Source organism: Coenobita brevimanus, chromosome 65 (genome assembly GCF_032717465.1).
Source record: "Coenobita brevimanus isolate Jiangsu-jjx chromosome 65, ASM3271746v2, whole genome shotgun sequence".
Classification (NCBI taxonomy): domain Eukaryota; kingdom Metazoa; phylum Arthropoda; class Malacostraca; order Decapoda; family Coenobitidae; genus Coenobita; species Coenobita brevimanus.
The window spans coordinates 49,045,432-49,064,365 of NC_137018.1; the positions used below are offsets into that span (position 1 = coordinate 49,045,432).

The window sequence follows — 18,934 nt, forward strand, 5'->3', positions numbered from 1 at the left end:
TATATATATATATATTTTTCATTCATTGCCAGATGCCATGTATCCCAAACGGGGTGGCCAAAGGCTTAGAGTTAATTGTTTTACAGGGAGGGGCACTAATCCTCCACCAATCCCACACACGTAGGGAGAACGTTATGCCAACAGCATCTGGTGTTCCCAGGCGGTCACCCATCCAAGTACTAACCAGCATATATATATATATATATATATATATATATATATATATATACACTAAACTTTATATACAATATATATATGTATGTTTGTCTGTATATATATATATATATATATATATATATATATATATATATATATATATATATATATTTATATATATGGGTCTGGTTAGTACTTGGATGGGTGACACCTGGGAACACCAGATGCTGTTGGCATCCCTACGTGTCAAAGTGGGGTTGGTGGAGGATTAGTGTCCCTCCCTGTAAAACAATTAACTCTAAGCCATTGGCCACCCCGTCCGGGATACATGGCGTCTGGCAATGAATGAATGAATGAATGTATATATATATATATATATATATATATATATATATATATATATATATATATATATATATATATATATATATACTGTATATATATATATGTATGTATATATTTATATATATACCTGTATATCCATCCAATCATACGTTGCCCCATGAGGAGCGTAGGAGCCTGGGGCTAGGCAAATTGGTCCTGACATTTAAGATGAGAGCGACCAGCCTCACTCATCCCTGAGTGGTATTATGTGAGCAATACCCCAACCATCCCTTGGATATAAACCTTCACCTGCTCAATTCAATTGGAGTGCTGCAATTACCCAGTAAATCACCAGGTGCCATAATTTGGTTACAGTATATGGTTACCACCCAGCATAGTAAATGGCTTTCTGGTGTAAAGGAAACCATTTGGCTTGACACTCAGTGTAGAGTCACCCACCTGCAGAAGGCAGAGGAAAGAATGAAGTAAAGAAAGACAGAAGAGGAAGGAAAGGAGGGAGGAGGGATATATATATATATATATATATATATATATATATACAGCAGGCACTCACAGTACGCGAGTATATGGGCGGCAGAGGACATCACGTACTAGGAATTCATGTACTCTGCAAATATAAACTTATGGGAAAAATTACATATGGGCAGCACCCCCCTTCATGGGCAACCCTTGAGACTCCTTTCAAACCTAAGTACTGTACTGTATTGTACTGTAGAGGGAAACTAAGACAAATTACCTAAGATAAAGTAAACCAACAAGATTATAGCTTTACTAAATGAACATGGATATGTCCTAACTAAACCAACAAGTACAGTAGGCTTGCACAGTGCGCGAGAGATTGGGCGGTCCACGACCTCGCACACTGGGAATTCACATACTGGGAATACATAATCTTATGGGAATAATTACATATGGGCGGTACCCCCTCATACCTGGACATTTTTTGGCCCTTAGTGCCATAATAAAGGTCATATTTTTCAGACATTGTACTAAAGCTATAGCTACAATAATAAAAATATGGGTAGTCACTTTAACAACAGTAGACAACAGGCCTGATGACCTTAATTAACAGGGGTTCCGAGGCACGGCAACACTTACAGCGCCGCACTCCCCACCTCACCAACACTTCCCTCCACAGACTCCTCTTGAGCACCTTCCCCAGGAGCATCAAAGTCACTCACTTCGGCCATAAACCCTTCAAAGTCCAATGCTGACACTTCTGACATTGCATCCTCTTCATCCTCAACAGGAACAGGAGCAGACGATGTCACTGGTTCCGCAATTTCACCAACTTGAGCCCGCTGTGTGTAGCTTGTTATGAGCGTCTGTCTTCTCCTGTTTGTTTCTTCCCTGTGCCTGTCTGTGTAGAAACGGAAGAGTTTGTCGATACCAACCAGAAGTTCCTCCGTTCTTAGGTTGCTCACTTCCTGTTCCTTCACCTCTTCCTTGAGCTTATCCACGGCAGCAAGGATCTTGCTAATGTTTGACATACATAGCTCAGTCAGACAACACATGACGCACTGTGTGAGGGGTGGTTGTGCACTAATAGAAAATGGCATTTTTGAGCCACTCCTTGCCTCTGCCTCGCATTCTGTGCGGTAAACTCACGCATTCAAGGGTGTTTGGTTATGATTTTTGGTCACTCGCGCACAATGCGAATTGCGCACTGTGATGACGCGCACTGTGCGAACCTACTGTATGTGGCTGCTCACCTTAACCCAAGAGGACAACAGGCTTAATGGAGGTAAGAAGGGGATCCGAGGCAGGGTGAGGCACCTCGTGTGGGTTTTGGGAGAATTCGTCATCACAACAATAACAAGACAATATGCTGTCATTAATGAAGACAGCTATGGGTGACTCTAGAATATGTATTCAAAAGTGACTACAGCGAGGAAGAAACAAGTTAATTATTGTCTGACGGCGAATTGACTTGATGGCGAATTTTCTCGGAACCCTAGCGTGCTCCTCCTGCACCACCTGCCACACCACCCAACACACCACTTTCGTCACCAGTACTTTCGACACTTTCACTAGCTAATGCACTCACTTCGTTCATAAACTCTTTAAAGTGAAGTCATCACTTCCTTCACTCGCAACTGACTGTTCGATGTTCTTGAATTCTTCCGTGAATTTATCTAGGGCACACAGTACCCGGCTGAGCTCCATCATCAACAAGTCTTCATTCTCCATCACTGGTGGTTGGCGCTTCTTGGGGTGGCAATGTCGCGTGCATGGGGTAAACCCCGGATTTGGGCCACTCTTCGCTGCCGTCTCGCCTACAACGAGTTCAATTCTCATACTGTTAAAAAATACACTAAATTCGGGAAAAAAATAGGTCCTCACGTACAATAAGGATCGCGTACTCTGAACTGGTGTACTGTGAGTACCGACTGTATATATATATATATATATATATATATATATATATATATATATATATTTCATTCATCATCCAATCCTGCATTGCCCCATGAGGAGCGTAGGAGCCTGGGGCTAGGCAAGTTGGTCCTGACATTTAAGACGAGAGTGACCAGCCTCACTCATCCGAGTGACATTACTTGAGGAATAAACCCCAACAACTCCTTGGATATAAACCTTCACCAGCTCAATTCAATTGGAGCTCAGTAATTACCCACAAAACACCAGGTGCCAGAATTTGGTTATATGGTTGCCACTCTGCGTAAACCATTTGTTTTGTCACTCAGTGTAGAGTCACCCACAGGCTATATAAGCCAAATGGTTTCCTGTAAGACAGGAAACCATTTACAACGCTGGGTGGTAACCATATAACCAAACCATACGTGCTCCCTATGTGTCAGCAAGTGGGTTGGTGGAGGGTTAGTGTCCCTCCCTGTAAAACAAATAACTTAAAAGTCAAACAGCCACCCCTTACGGGATTATGGGGTCTGGCAATAGATAGATAGATATTATATATGTATATGTATATATATATAATCATCATCATCATCATCATCATCATCTTTAGCTGTTACAAGTCCACTGCTGAACAAAGGCTTCCCCCAACCTTCTCCACGAATTCATCGACTGAGCCAATCTTTGCCACGTTTGCCCTGAAAATTTCTCTATCTCATCTCTCCACCTCCTGTCTGGCCTTTTTTCTGCTGTGTTTACAATCTTTTGGTGTCCAGTCAGTCAGCCTCCTGCTCCATTGGTTATCCCATGTTCTTGCTACATGGCCTGCCCACCTCCATTTCTGTTCCTTTATAACTTCTGTAATATCTTTGACTTTAGTCTGCTTTCTCACCCAAGTTGATCTTTTCCTGTCTCTTAAAGATATTCTCAACATTGACCTTTCCATTGCTCTCTGAGATTGGATTAATTTATTTTCCATCGATTTTGTAAGTTTCTAGATCTCACAACCATACATCATAGCTGGAATTACAGTAAACGTTCGTTATATACTTTTCGTTCCATACAAACTGGCAAGCTACTTTTCATAATGTCTCTTTGTTTACCAAAAGCTTTCCATCCAGTTGTAATGCGTCTTCTTATTTTGCTATCGTGATCTTTAATTAACTTTAATATTTGCCCCAAGTAATTGTACTCCTCGACTTCTTCAAGAATTTATTCACTTATTCTGATGACGCTCTTTGGTGTTTGTGGATTAAACGTTAGTTATACTGTACTCTGGTTCATCTTTAGCCCTACTTTGAGACTTTCTTTGTTCAGGGCATAACATTTCTTGCAATTTCTTTGCTGTTTCTGAGATTATGACAATATCATCTGCAAATCTTAAATGGTTTAGCTTTTCTCCATCTATGTTCACTCCTTTGTTTTCCCAGTCTGGCTTTCTGAAAATACTTTCTAGGCATACTGTAAATCATTTTGTGAAATTTTATCTCCCTGATCCACTCTCTTCTCAGTCTTAAATTTTTCTGAGTCCTTATTTAACTTAACTGTAGCAGCTTCCTCTTTATATATGTTTTTGAGCAGTTTTACAATGTTCTCATTCACTTCTTGTTTTTGCAATGAATTTTAATTGCTATGTATTCCACTGAGTCGAAAGCCTTTTCATAATCAACAAAACCTAAGCACAGTGGTTTATTATACAGTACGCTCGCATAGTACGTGTGATCACAGTGTGCGAATCGCATAGTACACGAGTGACCAAAAATCATAATCATAAAACTTTGAGTGCGCGAGTTTAGCCCACAATAAACGAGGCAGAGGCAAGGAGTGGCCCAAAACCGCTATTTTCTCTGACTACGCCACCCCCCTCCCCGCACGGTGCACCAACAGTGACACAGAGGCTCGTGAGGAAGGTGCTCAAGAGGAGTCTACAGTAAGGTCTTGGCAGTAACGACTCCGACAATAATGTTTTCGGCAATAACGGTAAGTTAGAAGAGATACCCAGTTTCTGTTTGGATTCACTTGAATGACGGTTATTTTGCAAGTGCCAAGTTGTTATGCTGCCAATATGTCCATAACAAGATGAGGAATGAAACAGACAAACAAGAAGAGATGAAGGAAATTGCCAAAAATGTGAGCAGTAGCGAGGAGGAGATAGAGAATCCTCCCCTCACCACCTCCCCTGACTAACCCACTGCCGTCCCCTCTACCTCCATTGCCCCACCTGACTCACCTGGCATACCTGCAACTCCCACCATAATGACTGGTGTTGCATTCTGGAAGTAATGTAACATTCGACAGGCCATAAATTTCTTCATCAAAACCTGGAATAATACAACACTGGCAACCATTAAACAAGTGTGGTGTGGCCAGGGCCGCAGCGGGGGTACTCTAAGTGTGTTACCATGCCTCGGAACCCCTGTTATTAAGGTGACCAACCACATTTTTGTTATTGTACCTATATCTACAGTATGGCAGAGTATAAGAGCATAGTGGAAGAAAGATTGGGAAGGTATGAGTTAGAGCAGATGGAAGGGGTGGAAGATGTATGAAAGATATTCACGGAAGAGATAGGTGCAGCGTGTGAGGTAGTTTGTGGAGTAAGGAGGAGATGCAGGGGTGTGCAAGGGACAGCATGGTGGAATGATGAGGTGAAATGAACTGTGGAACAAAAGAAGGCATATAGTGAATGGCTAGTGAGTAGAGGTAGGGGAGAAGATGAGAGAGAGAAGAGAGAGGTATATGTGAGCAGGAGAAGGGAGGTGAAGAGATTGGTGAAGGAGAGTAAGAGGAGAATGGATGAAGAGTTTGGGAGGAATCTGAGTGTAAAATGGAGGGAGAGTAAGAAATTGTTCCGGAAGGAGGTAAAGAAAGTTAGACAGCGTGAAAGGGGATATAGTAGGGGAGTGAAAGATGGGAATAATAGATTGTTGGTGGAGAAGAGAGAGAAATTGAGGAGATGGAAGGAGCACTTTGAGGATTTGTTGAATGTAGAGTGTGAGAGTAGTCCGAGTATAAGTGGCTGGGGAATGGCTGGGAGGAGACGAGGTGAGAGGAGGGAGGAAGAGAGCAGTAGGGCGGAAGTAGTGGAAGCAGTGAAGAAGATTGAGATGGGAAAGGCCCCAGGAATTGATGGAGTGTGTGGTGAAATGCTGAAGTATGTTGTGGAGTGGATATGGAAGTTGTGTAGACTGGCTTGGGAAGAGGGAAGGGTTCCAGAGGACTGGAAATTATAGGTATAATTGTTCCTTTATACAAAGGAAAAGGGGAGAGAGAAGTATGTGGTAACCATAGGGGTATTTGCCTTCTTAGTGTGACTGGAAAAATATATGGTAGAATATAACAGAGGAGCTAGTTGGAGAAGAACAAGGTGGATTTAGGAAGGGGAAAGGGTGTGCAGATGAGATATTTGTTCTGAGATGTTTAGTAGAGAAGTATCTAGAGAAAGGAAAGAAAGTGTATGCTGCCTTCATGGACTTGGAGAAAGCTTATGACAGAATAGATAGACAAGGTATGTGGAAGGTATTAAGAATATATGGAGTGGAGGGGAAATTGTTGAGTGCTGTGAAGAGTATGTATGAAGGAGCTAGGGCTATGGTGTGAGTGGATGGTGAGCAGTTTTTTTATTTATTTATTTATTTTTTATTATTTTTTTAAATCTAAATGTGGGACTGAAACAGGGATGTGTGATGTCTCCATGGCTGTTTAATACATACATGGATGGGGTTGTAAAGGAGGTGCAATGTAGGGCAGTGGATGTGGGGGTGGCTCTAATGAATGAGGGTGGGATGTGGAAGATTCCGGTGTTGCTGTTTGCTGATGATACAGTATTGTTGAGTGAAGATGAATGGGAGTTGCAAGGTTTGGTGAATGAAATTGGGACAGCGTGTAGGAAGAGGAATCTGAAAGTTATTGTAAACAAGAGTAAAGTCATGGTGTTTGAGAGGAATGAAGTCACAGAATGCACAGTGAGTTTGGATGGTGAGGATATGGAGAATGTGAGTGCATCCAGGTACTTGGGTAGTGTGATGAGTAAGGGTGGAAGTTTGGGGGATGAAGTGCTTGAAAGGGTGCAGCAGGGAAGGAAGCTTGTTGGTTCACTGAAAGCAGTGATGAGAAATAGGGAGGTGAGTATGGAAGTTAAGAAGTCACTGCATGATAGTACCCTGACATGTGGAAGCGAGGCATGGACCTTGCTAGAGTGAGAGTAATGGAAATGAGTTACTTGAGAGGAGCATGTGGAGTGACCTGGAGGGATAGGTTGATGAATGAAGAAGTGAAGGAACGTTGTAGGGTGGATGTGGATGTGATTGAGAAAATTAGGAGAAATACACTGAGGTGGTTTGGACATGTGGAGAGAATGGAGAATGAAAGGCTGACTAAGAGGGTGTATGTAGGTAAAGTGGAGGGAGGGGAAGACCGAGGATGAGGTGGAGGGATGGAGTTGGGAGGTATATGAGGGAGGGGGAAGTGAATTGGAGGGAGGGCAGTCAAATGGTGGGTGACAGAGCGACTTGGAGGTGTTTTGTCTGCGGCCACCCTTTGCGGGATTAGGGCGTCGGTCTATAGATAAGTAGATAGATAGATAGCTATATCTGTAGTGTATGCCTGGAAAATTTTCCCTTTATTATGTCTCTAATGGTAAAAAAATATCAAGGTATGAGGGGGTACTGCCCATATATAATTTTTCCCATAAGATAATATATTCACAATGCGCTAGGACCAGGCCCACCCATCCACTCGCGTACTGTGCGAGCTTACTGTGCTCTATAGTTTTCTCAGTTAGCTGATTCATTGTGTGTAGATGACCAGTAGTCTAATACCCTCTTTGGAATCCTGCCTCTTCACGAGGTTGGCTTTTCTCCAAATTTTTTGTTATTCTGTTCGTAAGGACTTCAATGAAAAGTTTGTAAATGACTGATAATAAGCTAATGGGTCAATACAGTAGTTACTAAGATCTTTTGAGTCACCTGTTTTGTAAAGTAAAATTACTGTTGCATTACACCGTGTTTTGGGAATTTTCTTCATTTTCATACATTGAGTAAATAAGTGAGCAAGCCCGTTTTGTACTTCTACTCCTGTATCCAACAGTAAATCTGTTACTATTCCATATTCTCCAAGAGTCTTCCGTCTTTTCATATTTTTAAGAGAAACATTTACTTCGTCTGGTGTTACCTCGGGTATTTCGCTTGTGTCAACTGAAAAGTTGGTACTTCTGTCTTTGATGCATATCGGGTACAGTTCTTTGTAAAATTCTTCAACTCTCTTCACCATCTTATCTCTGCATTTAATGACTTCACTGTTTTTATCTTTCAGTGATGTAATTTGTTGCTTTCCTAGTGACATTTTACTTTGGACCTGTTTCAGACGATTTCCTTTTTTGATGGTTTCATTTATCTGATCTGTGTTTCTCTTTCTTTTATCTTCTCTTTGTCTCTTGTTGATAAGCCTGTTTAATTCCGCTCATTCTGTTTCATCTGTTTTTATATTCATTTCCTTTTTTTTTTTCTTCATAAGCCTGAGTGTCTTTTCTGAATACTTCTTGGCTTTGGTTGTGTCAGGTTTTTGTACTACCTCAGCTGATTCTCTTAGCACTTTTGTTAGTCTGTCATTCAGCTCATCAGTGTCACATTCAGCATTACTTAGAGTCTGAAATCTGTTCCTTATTTCCAACTGACATGCTGCTTTGTTTTCATTTAGTTTTATTGGGCATATCATTTTATCTTTAATCATCTTCCTTTCACTTCTGAAATTGAATCAGGCTGTGCAACCCATCATTCTGTGGTCACTCCTGATATTTACTTTGTTGATAACTGTGACATTTGTGATTGTGTTATTATCTGCTATAATGAAGTCGATTTCATTCTTTGTTTCTCCATTTGGGCTTCTCCAGGTGTGTGTGTGTATATATATATATATATATATATATATATATATATATATACACACATATATACACACACACACACACGCTTATGCAATAGGAATGTGACAGACATGCCCAAAATGTGAAGTAGCTGCAGTGGAATAGGTGAATTTCTGTCCCTGACTGTACCTGTATGCACATTGGTAGGCTGTGGTCGAGGTGATTGTTGGATCTGTGAATTAGATGAATGAGGGTGCTGGAAGTAAAGGTCTGCCACTACAGTAGTGTGCTGTGTAAGATACCAATGGATGCTGCTTGAGAATGGACTCTGCCTTTGACATCACTCCAGCAAGCCCAGGTGCATTTGCAGCAATGCTTTTGGTATTTATCAAAGGAAGGAAAAAAGTAGCAGATTATGGCAAAGTAACATAGGTATTCCAAAGCATTTTTGTAGTAGTGAAGCCTGTGTAATAACTGGAATTTGATTCGGTGCATGCCACACCACAGCTCTCACAGTTGGCTTTTGTACACCTGCTTAGTGCAGGGTTAAGTTTTAATTTCATTCATAATTCTGTTATTCTAATGCATTATCTCACATTCACAAGGGATGGCTTGATTCAGAGCATGACTGTGACATCACTGGAACCATGAATTTTACTTTGTGATTTTGAGTATCAGTATATTATGGAAATTCTATTTGCATCATCATCACTGACACCTTGCCTCCTCCAGAAAATTCCCTGAAAGAGGAAGACCATGACAGTTCTGCCTCTAAGCCTCTTTGGTCTCACATTTGTCAGTCACTCTTCCTTCTTTTCTTCCATACTACACAACCATCAGTTACCTATCCCCCTGAAAGGAGGATTGTATTTTGCTGGAGATGGGCAACTTTAGCTTGCAGTCCATGGACTTCAAGCTTCAGAAGAGCCTTGGACAACAATAACCATTTATCTGACACTCAGAAAGACTTTGCTTGGCAACCTATCTTTGAAGTATTTCATTACAACATTCATAGCATCTCATAATTTTTTATCCATTTAGTAATTACTATATACATCTCACTCCCATACCCCTGTCACACATCTTATTCCTATAGCCCTTTCACACATACCACTCCTGTAGTCCTGTCACACATCTCACTCCTATAGCTCTGTTACATATCTTACTCCTATAGTCCTGTCACACATACCACTCCTGTAGTCCTCTCACACATCTCACTCCCATAGCCCTGTCACACATCTCTTTCCTGTAGCCCTGTCACACATACAGTACCACTCCTGTAGTCCTGTCTCACATCTCACTCCCATAGCCCCGTCACACATCTCATTCCTGTAGCCGTGTCACACATACCACTCCTGTAGTCCTCACACATCTCATTCCTTTACCTGTCTTCCAGTCCAAAATAATAAATTTCTTTATGTGTGCCATCCATCCTGCACTTGCCTGTAGCTATTTTGAAAAAGATAATTTCCACAGTTAGCAGCCTAAAAAGTTCTTAGCTGAGATTTTTTCACATTAAAGTGCTGGAAGTAATAAACTTTTATGCAGGGTCCTCTATCACATCGAGTCTAACTGTTCTTACCCTTCAGAATATTTCTGAGTTATTCAGCGACTGTCTTCAACTGTACACTGCATTTTACCATAGTAATGCAAAACACTTCCCAGGTATTTAAAAGTATCAGCCACCTTAATTCCTACAACCTGGGAGACACCAGCTGAACAAAATTGTCCACCTTAATTCCTACAGTCCGGGAGAGACCAGCTGAACAAAATTTTCTGTCATTGGCTATAATAAAATGTAAATAATAAATAAATGAAATAATGCTTCCAAGCTGAAGGCATGAAGCACCCCACCTTCCATTTGTATTTTAGAATTCATCCTATTTTCCTTCTGTCCATAACTGTATACGAAAATTAATTGCCATATTCTTCTTTAACCATTAACTTGCTTTCCCTGGCTGCCTGCAGTTATATTTTATATACTGAATATTTTCTTTATTGAATGTATTCAGTCACAGTAAAACATTAATTACAGTACAGTACAGTATTTGACAGCAGGTAGTATTGGACAAAAAAAAAAAATGTTTTTTGACAGTAAGGCAAAGGTACCATTCACCATCCCATAGTATCAAGGATGGGTCTGTGCATGTTCACACCTTGTGTAATGCTGTGTCTTGAGGTATTCATTGCTTAAGTAGTAGCACAAGTAAATGGGATGAAATTTTGCCTTTGTAATATTTAAGAGCATCGGGGATCCCTTGCACATCCCTTTGTTCACATACTAATTGTATGATACAATTACCCTGCCAACAATCAGGATCCTGAAATGCAGGTGAGTGACCAGTCCAATTTTTTATTGAAATTCCAATTATCATCTTAAACTACAGTTTCCCTCACCCCTTGGATAGTAAGGTCTTCAGTAAAGAAGTAGCCTATGCAAGTAGGAGCTATTAACAGAGTCCTCAGTGTATTGAACCATACAGTCATCAGTATTTCAAAGTCCCTGTTTGTACAGTATTCACAACTAAGTCGCTTTCCAAACACCTGTCAGTCATAGCCTTTCCTGTGAGTGTAATGTTAACCTTTTCACTTCAGGGATATTATTTTACATTTTTCATGCCAGTGCTAGATGATTTCTTGAGCGTAGGAGAGACCTTCTGGGCTTTAGAGGGTAGGAGAATTTGATCACTTTTTAGAACAAAAATCAGAAGTTATCTTTAGTTCCAGCTTCCCTCCCCAAACAGTATTAAAAGAGCCACAAACCTTTTTGCAGGAAAATGATTGTCGAGATTATCACACTCTGGTGGAAAACTGCTTTACATTATATTTTACACATTGCATAAATGTACAGTAATACAATATCAGCAATAGCTAAGGCTTGTGTTCATTTGCTGCTGTTTTTCAAGCATCCATAAACAATAAATTTCTCCATAGTTGCATTACTGTACTTATCTGTATCTTGCATTTCCTGCAAAATGGATACTAATTTATATAGTACTGTATTATTTAGTTTATGATAATGCAGTAGGCCTTACTAATCAATACTGCAGCAAAGTTGGTTGCATCAGCAATATGCAAATAATACTGTAGTTAATGTCTTGATAAGTTGGTCTACCTTCATCAGCCATCAGTTGCTTTGATACGTCAGTTTGGTGTGAGTATAGTACAGTGATGGATGTGGTCTTGTCTACTGTACAGTTGTGAGCTAATGCTCACCTTCAGCCTCATCCCAAACTGGTAGGAAATCATGGATAGAGATACATGCCAAAAGATCATTAGGTGGCAGTTTAAATTTTTTTCAGTTGCACAAGTATCTTTGTCATCATAAACTTCTCCTATGGCATCTTAGAAAGCTTTAAACTACCACCTTCACACTGGACAACAGATCATAGTTTGCCGCTACAACTTCCCTCTGGTCTTGGACAGTATAAGAGGGTGAAGTAAAACTATGGCTCATTTATCCGTTACAGCTGTGATGTAACCTACCTATACCAGCTGCCTTGCCTGCCACACAGCTGATACTTGTACTCTGGTAACCTCCTGTGATTTAATTTCTAATGATTCCCCTTAGTTTGTATGATCTACATATTTAAAACTTTTTCTCCATTCCTTGTGGTTTCCTGCTGCTTTCATTTTGTGTGAATACCTCTCTGCTCACCTGCCATGTCTTCATATAGTATTCAACACCTCCTTTGCTGTTACCTTTCTCCATATTACTTCTCACATTATTCTTTACAGTAATTCTTCAGTCAAACATTGTAGATGTGTTCATAGAAATGACTGCAAAGTAAGAATCACCATACAAAAAGGTATTTATTTCAACAAAGAAATTAATAAGGGCTGCAGAAAGTATACAAACCTAATCCTGTGGCATGTTGTACCTCAATATGAATGTATTAATATCTGAGATCATAAGTATTGTTCATAGCAGTAAAATGGAGAAATGAATTCCCCAAGCTAGGCATCAAAGGCCATATAGCCCCACAAGGTTACAGGTGGGAAAAAAAATGGAATTCCCCCGAGCTAAGCCCTGTATTGGACTATATAGCCCCACTAGGGTTACAGGAGGGAGCTACCCCTCCCGGCACGGCAGCCCGGGCGAGGCTCGAACTTGCAATCCCCCGATCACAAGTCCAGCGCGCTACCACTGTGCTACCGCGCCCCCCTGGTTACAGGAGGGAGCTACCCCTCCCGGCAATGGTAGAACCGGGCGAGGCTCGAACTTGCAACCCCCAGGCCATGAGCTCGATGCTCTACCACTACCGTGCCCCCTGTTCATAGCAATGAGTTTATTAAAAACCTGAGTTCATTCAGCCCTGACCCTCCAATGTACAGCCTGACCCTTTAGCCAGAGAACTGCAACATACATCACTTGATAGTGCAAAACTGACATATACCACCACTCCTGAGTAAAGCAAAAGTTTTAGTTTTTCATATTTCCTTTGATTTCCATACTTTGCTGTGGTGTACTGAAGATTTGAAATAGATTGTGTGATGGCAACAGGAGCTGTTTTCAGCCATTCTTCTTAACGATCTCTTTTCCTCTGCTCATGCTATATATATATATATATATATTTTTTGTATAGTCCCCCCCACCTGAAACTCAATTTTTAAACACTCGCCCTGATAATACAGTGGTATGCATTGGCATACCCATACATTATTCTTTCACCTCACTGTGATAAAAACTCCAATAGAATAGTAAAAAAATGTTATGACTGAAGTATGGTGGGTATACCCATGGCTGAATGTGTTCTATTTCCTATCAGGGAAGTAACTGTTTTTTTTTTATGATGTTAGTCCCCCCCCCCATAAGAAGGGTGGGAGCTCCTAATGCAGTTTACCAGCTAGTAATGAGCAGGATGGTATGTTATGTGAAGTGTTTTTAAGCTAAGGCAGAGCTTTATTGTGAAAAGTGTGTTGATTACAATATAGTAACTTGGGAATAATTGCAGCACCTTCTCTTTTGTATGTTATTGTGTATCTTTTGTTCCAAACCTGACATTGTGCCTCATTGGACCTTTTTGATATGCCAATGCTTCCCACACATTAACCATTTCATTGTGTCCTCCTCACAGTGAAAGAGAGCAATGAACTTGCTGAAGGAGTGGCAGAGTTGGTGGAGCGTCACAACATTCGCCGTCGCACTATGTCCGCCCGGGTCCGCACTGGCCCACCTGCACCATATATGTCATGCTTCTCCTCTCCTGATCCAACGGACTCAGCACCAGCCTCCCCAACCATCCTGAGAGTCCTCCAGGAATTCAATAATGATCCCATTTCCAGTCTTCCTGACCTAAGGCCAACATCATCTCCAAATGTAATGCCCCCAGGAGGCATATCACCACCACTAAGAGTCCTCAGGCCTTCCATTGGTCCATCACCATTAGCCACAGCAGAGAACAGAAGCAGCAGCTCATTGGGAGACAGGACTGGACAGGCAGGGATTGGGGAAACAATGCCCTTGGTGGCTCAGGATCAAGGTAAGAAAGATGCAAAAACACAGGATAAGCACAAGGATGATCTTGTGTGAACAGGAATATCCTGCTGAACTTCTGTCTTCAAGGTAAATGGCCAGAAAGATTGGAGAGGGTAGGGAAATTTATTCTACCTCTGCAGGCAGTTACAAGGAGAATGGATGGGAATCGAAAGATTGAGTAAATAATTTTTTGGGAAAAGCTGCAATTGGATAAGAAAACTTTCAGGGGGTTAGCATGAGTAATGGCCATTACATGGTAATAATCAAAACAAATTAATATTTCATACATGTAATAACTTTTATATAAATTAGGGTATAATTCTGTGGAGTCTGCTGCTGGTATTATTGTTTTACTGAAATTACTTTTGTTGCTGGCTATGTGTATACATTTTTTTTTTTTTTTTTTTTTTTTTTCCAGCTGAACTGGTGGTCTGACATGTACAATTAACTGAACAGTGCATTTATTTTAGTGTTGTAGTGCTTTTCATATATTAAGGAACACAGTACCATGAACTGTGTGTTTCATTTTTGAACTATGCTTATGGTGATACTAAGAGTTTTTATCATCATCATCATCATCATCTACTCCTGTGTTGCCCCATGAGAAGCGTAGGAGTCCAGGGCTAGGCAAGTTGGACCTGACATTTAAGATAAGAGTGACCAGCCTCACACATCCCTGCATGGCAGTGCGTGAGAAATAAACCCCAATCACCCCTTGGATATGGAAACCTGCACAGGTTCAATCCAATTGGAGCTCCTTAATTACCCACAAAATGACCAGTCAGCATTATTTGGTTATATGGTTACCACCAGTGTAGTAAATGTTTTCCTGGTGTACAGGAAACCATTTGGCTTGTCACTCAGTGTAGTCACCCAAAGGCAGAGGGAAGAGGAAAGAATGAAGGGAAAAAAAAGACAGAGGAGGGAGTGTAGAGTCACCCACAGCCAGAAGGAAGAGAAATGTTGGAGAGAAAGACAGAAGAGGATGGGAGGAAAGGGCAGTCACCCAAGAACAGCACCACATTGAGTGGATGGTGAGCACCCCCACTTACCACTTAAATGATTTAATGCAGATGCAGGCAACTACAGCTGCACTGCCACTAAAGAAATAAGTGCTCTGAAATTTTCAACAGTGCTGTCACTGTGGAAGTTCTGGTGACTGTGACAAAAAGTGAGACTATTAATAGCAGTGGTGTATATTACCTTAATAGAACTGGAGTTTCGTACAGAACAAAAATACAGCTGTTACATTTCTTTTCTTCTTCATAAACATGATTTTAAAATATGCTTTTAGTAGGTAAATATTAGGGATCCATAGCACCCCTGAAATTAACCCCCTTAGTATGAGAGGTCATCTATAAGGTAAAGGTAAATGTGGGGCAGACACTGTGAGGCAATTAGTCACAGTTTGCATCTCCGTTACTGAGGCCTTTGAGCCTGTGATGAGTTGTTCACCTACCATCCAGGGACCCAAGGCCATTGCATCATCAAGATTACCACAATTCCTTCTCCTAGGTATTATCTTAGGCATTAATTTGCCTGACAACCCACAAAGGTAGAAAGGGCACCTAAGTTACATAACACCAGCTGCCTGCACCAGGATTTGAACCCTGGCACTATTAGAATGTCAGTTTTTAATAGCAATCATTGCTTACTACTTTGCCACTTAGGAAGGTCTCCCATAAACTGATTTCCTTGTCGTTAAACTGAAGGGGTTGAAGGACCGAAGCACATACGGATCAGACGAGTAGTTGCATCAGCGACACTTAAGAGACAACAGTTAATTTAAACTTGCTTGCAACTGTAGGCTCTCTAGCAGCAAACTGTGATAGATATGAAGTAACCCAAACTGTGACTTATAATGCATAAAGAGGTTTGACCACAAGCAGCCAGGTCAGTGGCATCAGTTTTTCCTCACGACACATCAGTCCTTTTGACTAGCAACCTGCACTGAATCACATAGTTCACTCACCAACCTTCCCAATAATCTCAGGTCTTGGAGTAGTCTGTGTGTTGTATATTTCACTTCTCTTACTGGATACTATTCCTTGTGAAGACACATTTAGGAGTTATTGTACCATAAATCTCTAGTAATCTGAAGTACAGGACTGTATATTAGGAAGGTCTATATTGAAATGTAAACATGTACAGTATTAAGAACATTTTCTTGGGTTATTTTCCATATGTTTCCAAAGACCAAAGACTTTTATATGAAAAGTGAGATGCTGAAGACTTTTAATGACACTGAACTGTAAATACTGCTGTATATATATTTTCCCAGTTGCTGGAGAAAAAAAAAAAAAAATAAAAAAAAAATAATGTGTGCATAACATACCAAAGTGAAAATTTGAAAGTTTTTGGATGAACAAATTGTGTCAAGTGAAGACCAAGAAAACAGTACCAAGACAGCCCTGGTTTGGCATGTTTTGTGACCCCTTTATTAAGGTCCTTATTTTATTTTTATTTTTTGTCAGGAAGGTGGGGGGAAAAAAAAAATAATAATCATCATCATATTGAAAAGGTTGCCAAAGATTTTCTGAACCCATGTTACAAGAGGTCCTTCCCCACTTGGAAATAAACAAATTATCTAAAGGTGGCCAAAATAAAATACTGTATTGTAGTGAAGTATTGTACAGTGCACAAATACCTGGGTCACTGTTGGGAAATAAACAAGTGGCATGTGTGACTGGAGATGACATGGTACACTGACCCATACAAGTACAGGTACAACACATCCTCCTATTGCCACCATTGCTTCATCAGTGTTTAAATGTTTATGCTTGTGTATGTTTACCTGACGTGTTGTTAAAGACTTTAAAAATGTACACCAATGCATTTTTTTTTTTTTTTTCATGAAAAGAATGAAGTTGTTCCATTTACTGTGTTGTAGTATATGCCACAAAAGTCAAAAATAAAAGTTACATATTATATGAAGGAACAGTTCCTATATACAGTAGCAGACAAGAGTGCAATTTCTCACTTCATTGTGTCCTAGTGTCTACACTGAAAATTCCCTTCCACAAGGACTGGGGCCTTCATATTAAGGAAAAATGTTGACTTATTCATGACCATAAAATAATTTTTTATTGACATAAGTTGGCATATAGTGTGTGGGTTAACTGTGAAGTCTTATACCAGAGGTAATGGTTATAGTGTGTTTTACTTTCTTAATTAAGAACTCCAGTCAGTTTGAAATATCTACCCAAGCTTGTTTTTTATTAATATGTGTTACCTAAACATTTAATTAACAAAAACTATCAAGAAAACTATATACACTGCCACTGTTTTATGTATATGTGTTATTTTACCAGACGTGGATATAAGCTAGGAGACTTTTTTGCAGAGAGTCCAGTAGCCCACTTACACATGAACAAATAGCAATGTACACCTGAGGGAAGTTCCACCTTATACACCTGCCTGCCAGTTCAGACCTTTATGTGTGTGGCAACCACTAGTGAAGCAGTAGCCAGACACTCAAATGTCTGATACCACTGTGTGGAGGAGGAGAGGTTAAGGGAGGAGGAAGGCTGAGGGAGCTGATAGTTCCTACACCTCCATCTTTCATCCCCCATCCTTCACACACAGTTACTAGATAGATGAATGTTGGCTATTGCTTCACTACCACTTGTCTCACATTTACTAATTGGAAGTGGCAAGCAAATGTATAACGCGGAACTTACCTTGGGCGTACATCCTCACACATCATCCACACCTCTGGCACACAGACATTCTGTCCTGCAGGACTGGTATAATGCTGTTACGATGGGGTTTTTAGAGTGTGATTGTATTTTTTTTTTTCTTCTTTTTAACAAGATTAACAGCAGAAGGATAAAATAATCCATCCACCAAATTACAGGCATCCTCCATTCATAAAAATAAAGGGGGATGGAAACAGGTGTGATATCTAATATGGTGTAAACAGCTGGAGGTAGAGGTTTATAAGAGTATGCTGGCCTACTCTCTGTGTTCATGAAAACACTGGAAAGGTTCAGCAGAGGCAGATGGTAAGGAACAGGTCCTGAGGACTGATGAAACAGGAGCTCCAGCACTCTCTGTCACCAGCATGCTATCCACCTCAGAAGTACTGTCCAGTTCAACTGGTGCTATAGTCTTCTCCCTGCACTAATATAGTGTCAATGAAATTCAATTTATGCTATTCCTTGGATATGGGGATATCAAGTAGTAACCATATGAAGTTTACAAACTGGTACACCAATTCCTTTCCTAATTCATTATATGACACAGAAAGTCGAAATTTTAACTCACTGTATTTTTGAGCTTTTAATAAATTTAAGGGTCTGGTAATATATGGAAAGTCAGCATTCCCAGTCCTGCTGTAACAGACAGACAATGTGCATCTTTTATATCTGTAAAGTACTGTATGTTCCTATTACATGATGATGCAGTTGTAGCACTGTTACATAATCACTGATAGCTTAGGTGTGTTGTAATGTTCTGAAAATATCTAGTTTTCTAGAACCCAGTTATTTACCAAAGGCTAATAGTGAGGGTTTAGCAAACACATTTAACAGAAGATAAACACAAATGGTCCATCCATCATCCAATACTATGTCGCCCCATGAGGAGCGTAGGAAGCCTGGGCTAGGCAAGTTGGTCCTGACATTTAAGATGAGAGTGAAGCACAAATGGTAAACATATCAAATTATGAACCAAGCACACCAATATATGTTAATAGAATAGCAATATTCTACATACTG

General features: G+C 40.4%; 1 protein-coding gene across 1 annotated transcript in view; it reads left to right on the plus strand.

Moving 5' to 3' along the window:
• LOC145405013 (putative Na(+)/H(+) antiporter nhx-9) overlaps nucleotides 1–14,564 on the plus strand; it is a 50,335-nt gene extending 35,771 nt beyond the window's left edge. The window contains exon 20 of the mRNA XM_080276513.1: nucleotides 13,816–14,564. Within this exon, the coding sequence (XP_080132639.1) occupies nucleotides 13,816–14,270 (455 nt within the window). The 3' untranslated portion in view covers nucleotides 14,271–14,564. The remainder of the gene's footprint in view (nucleotides 1–13,815) is intronic.
• The last annotated feature ends 4,370 nt before the right edge of the window (nucleotides 14,565–18,934 follow it).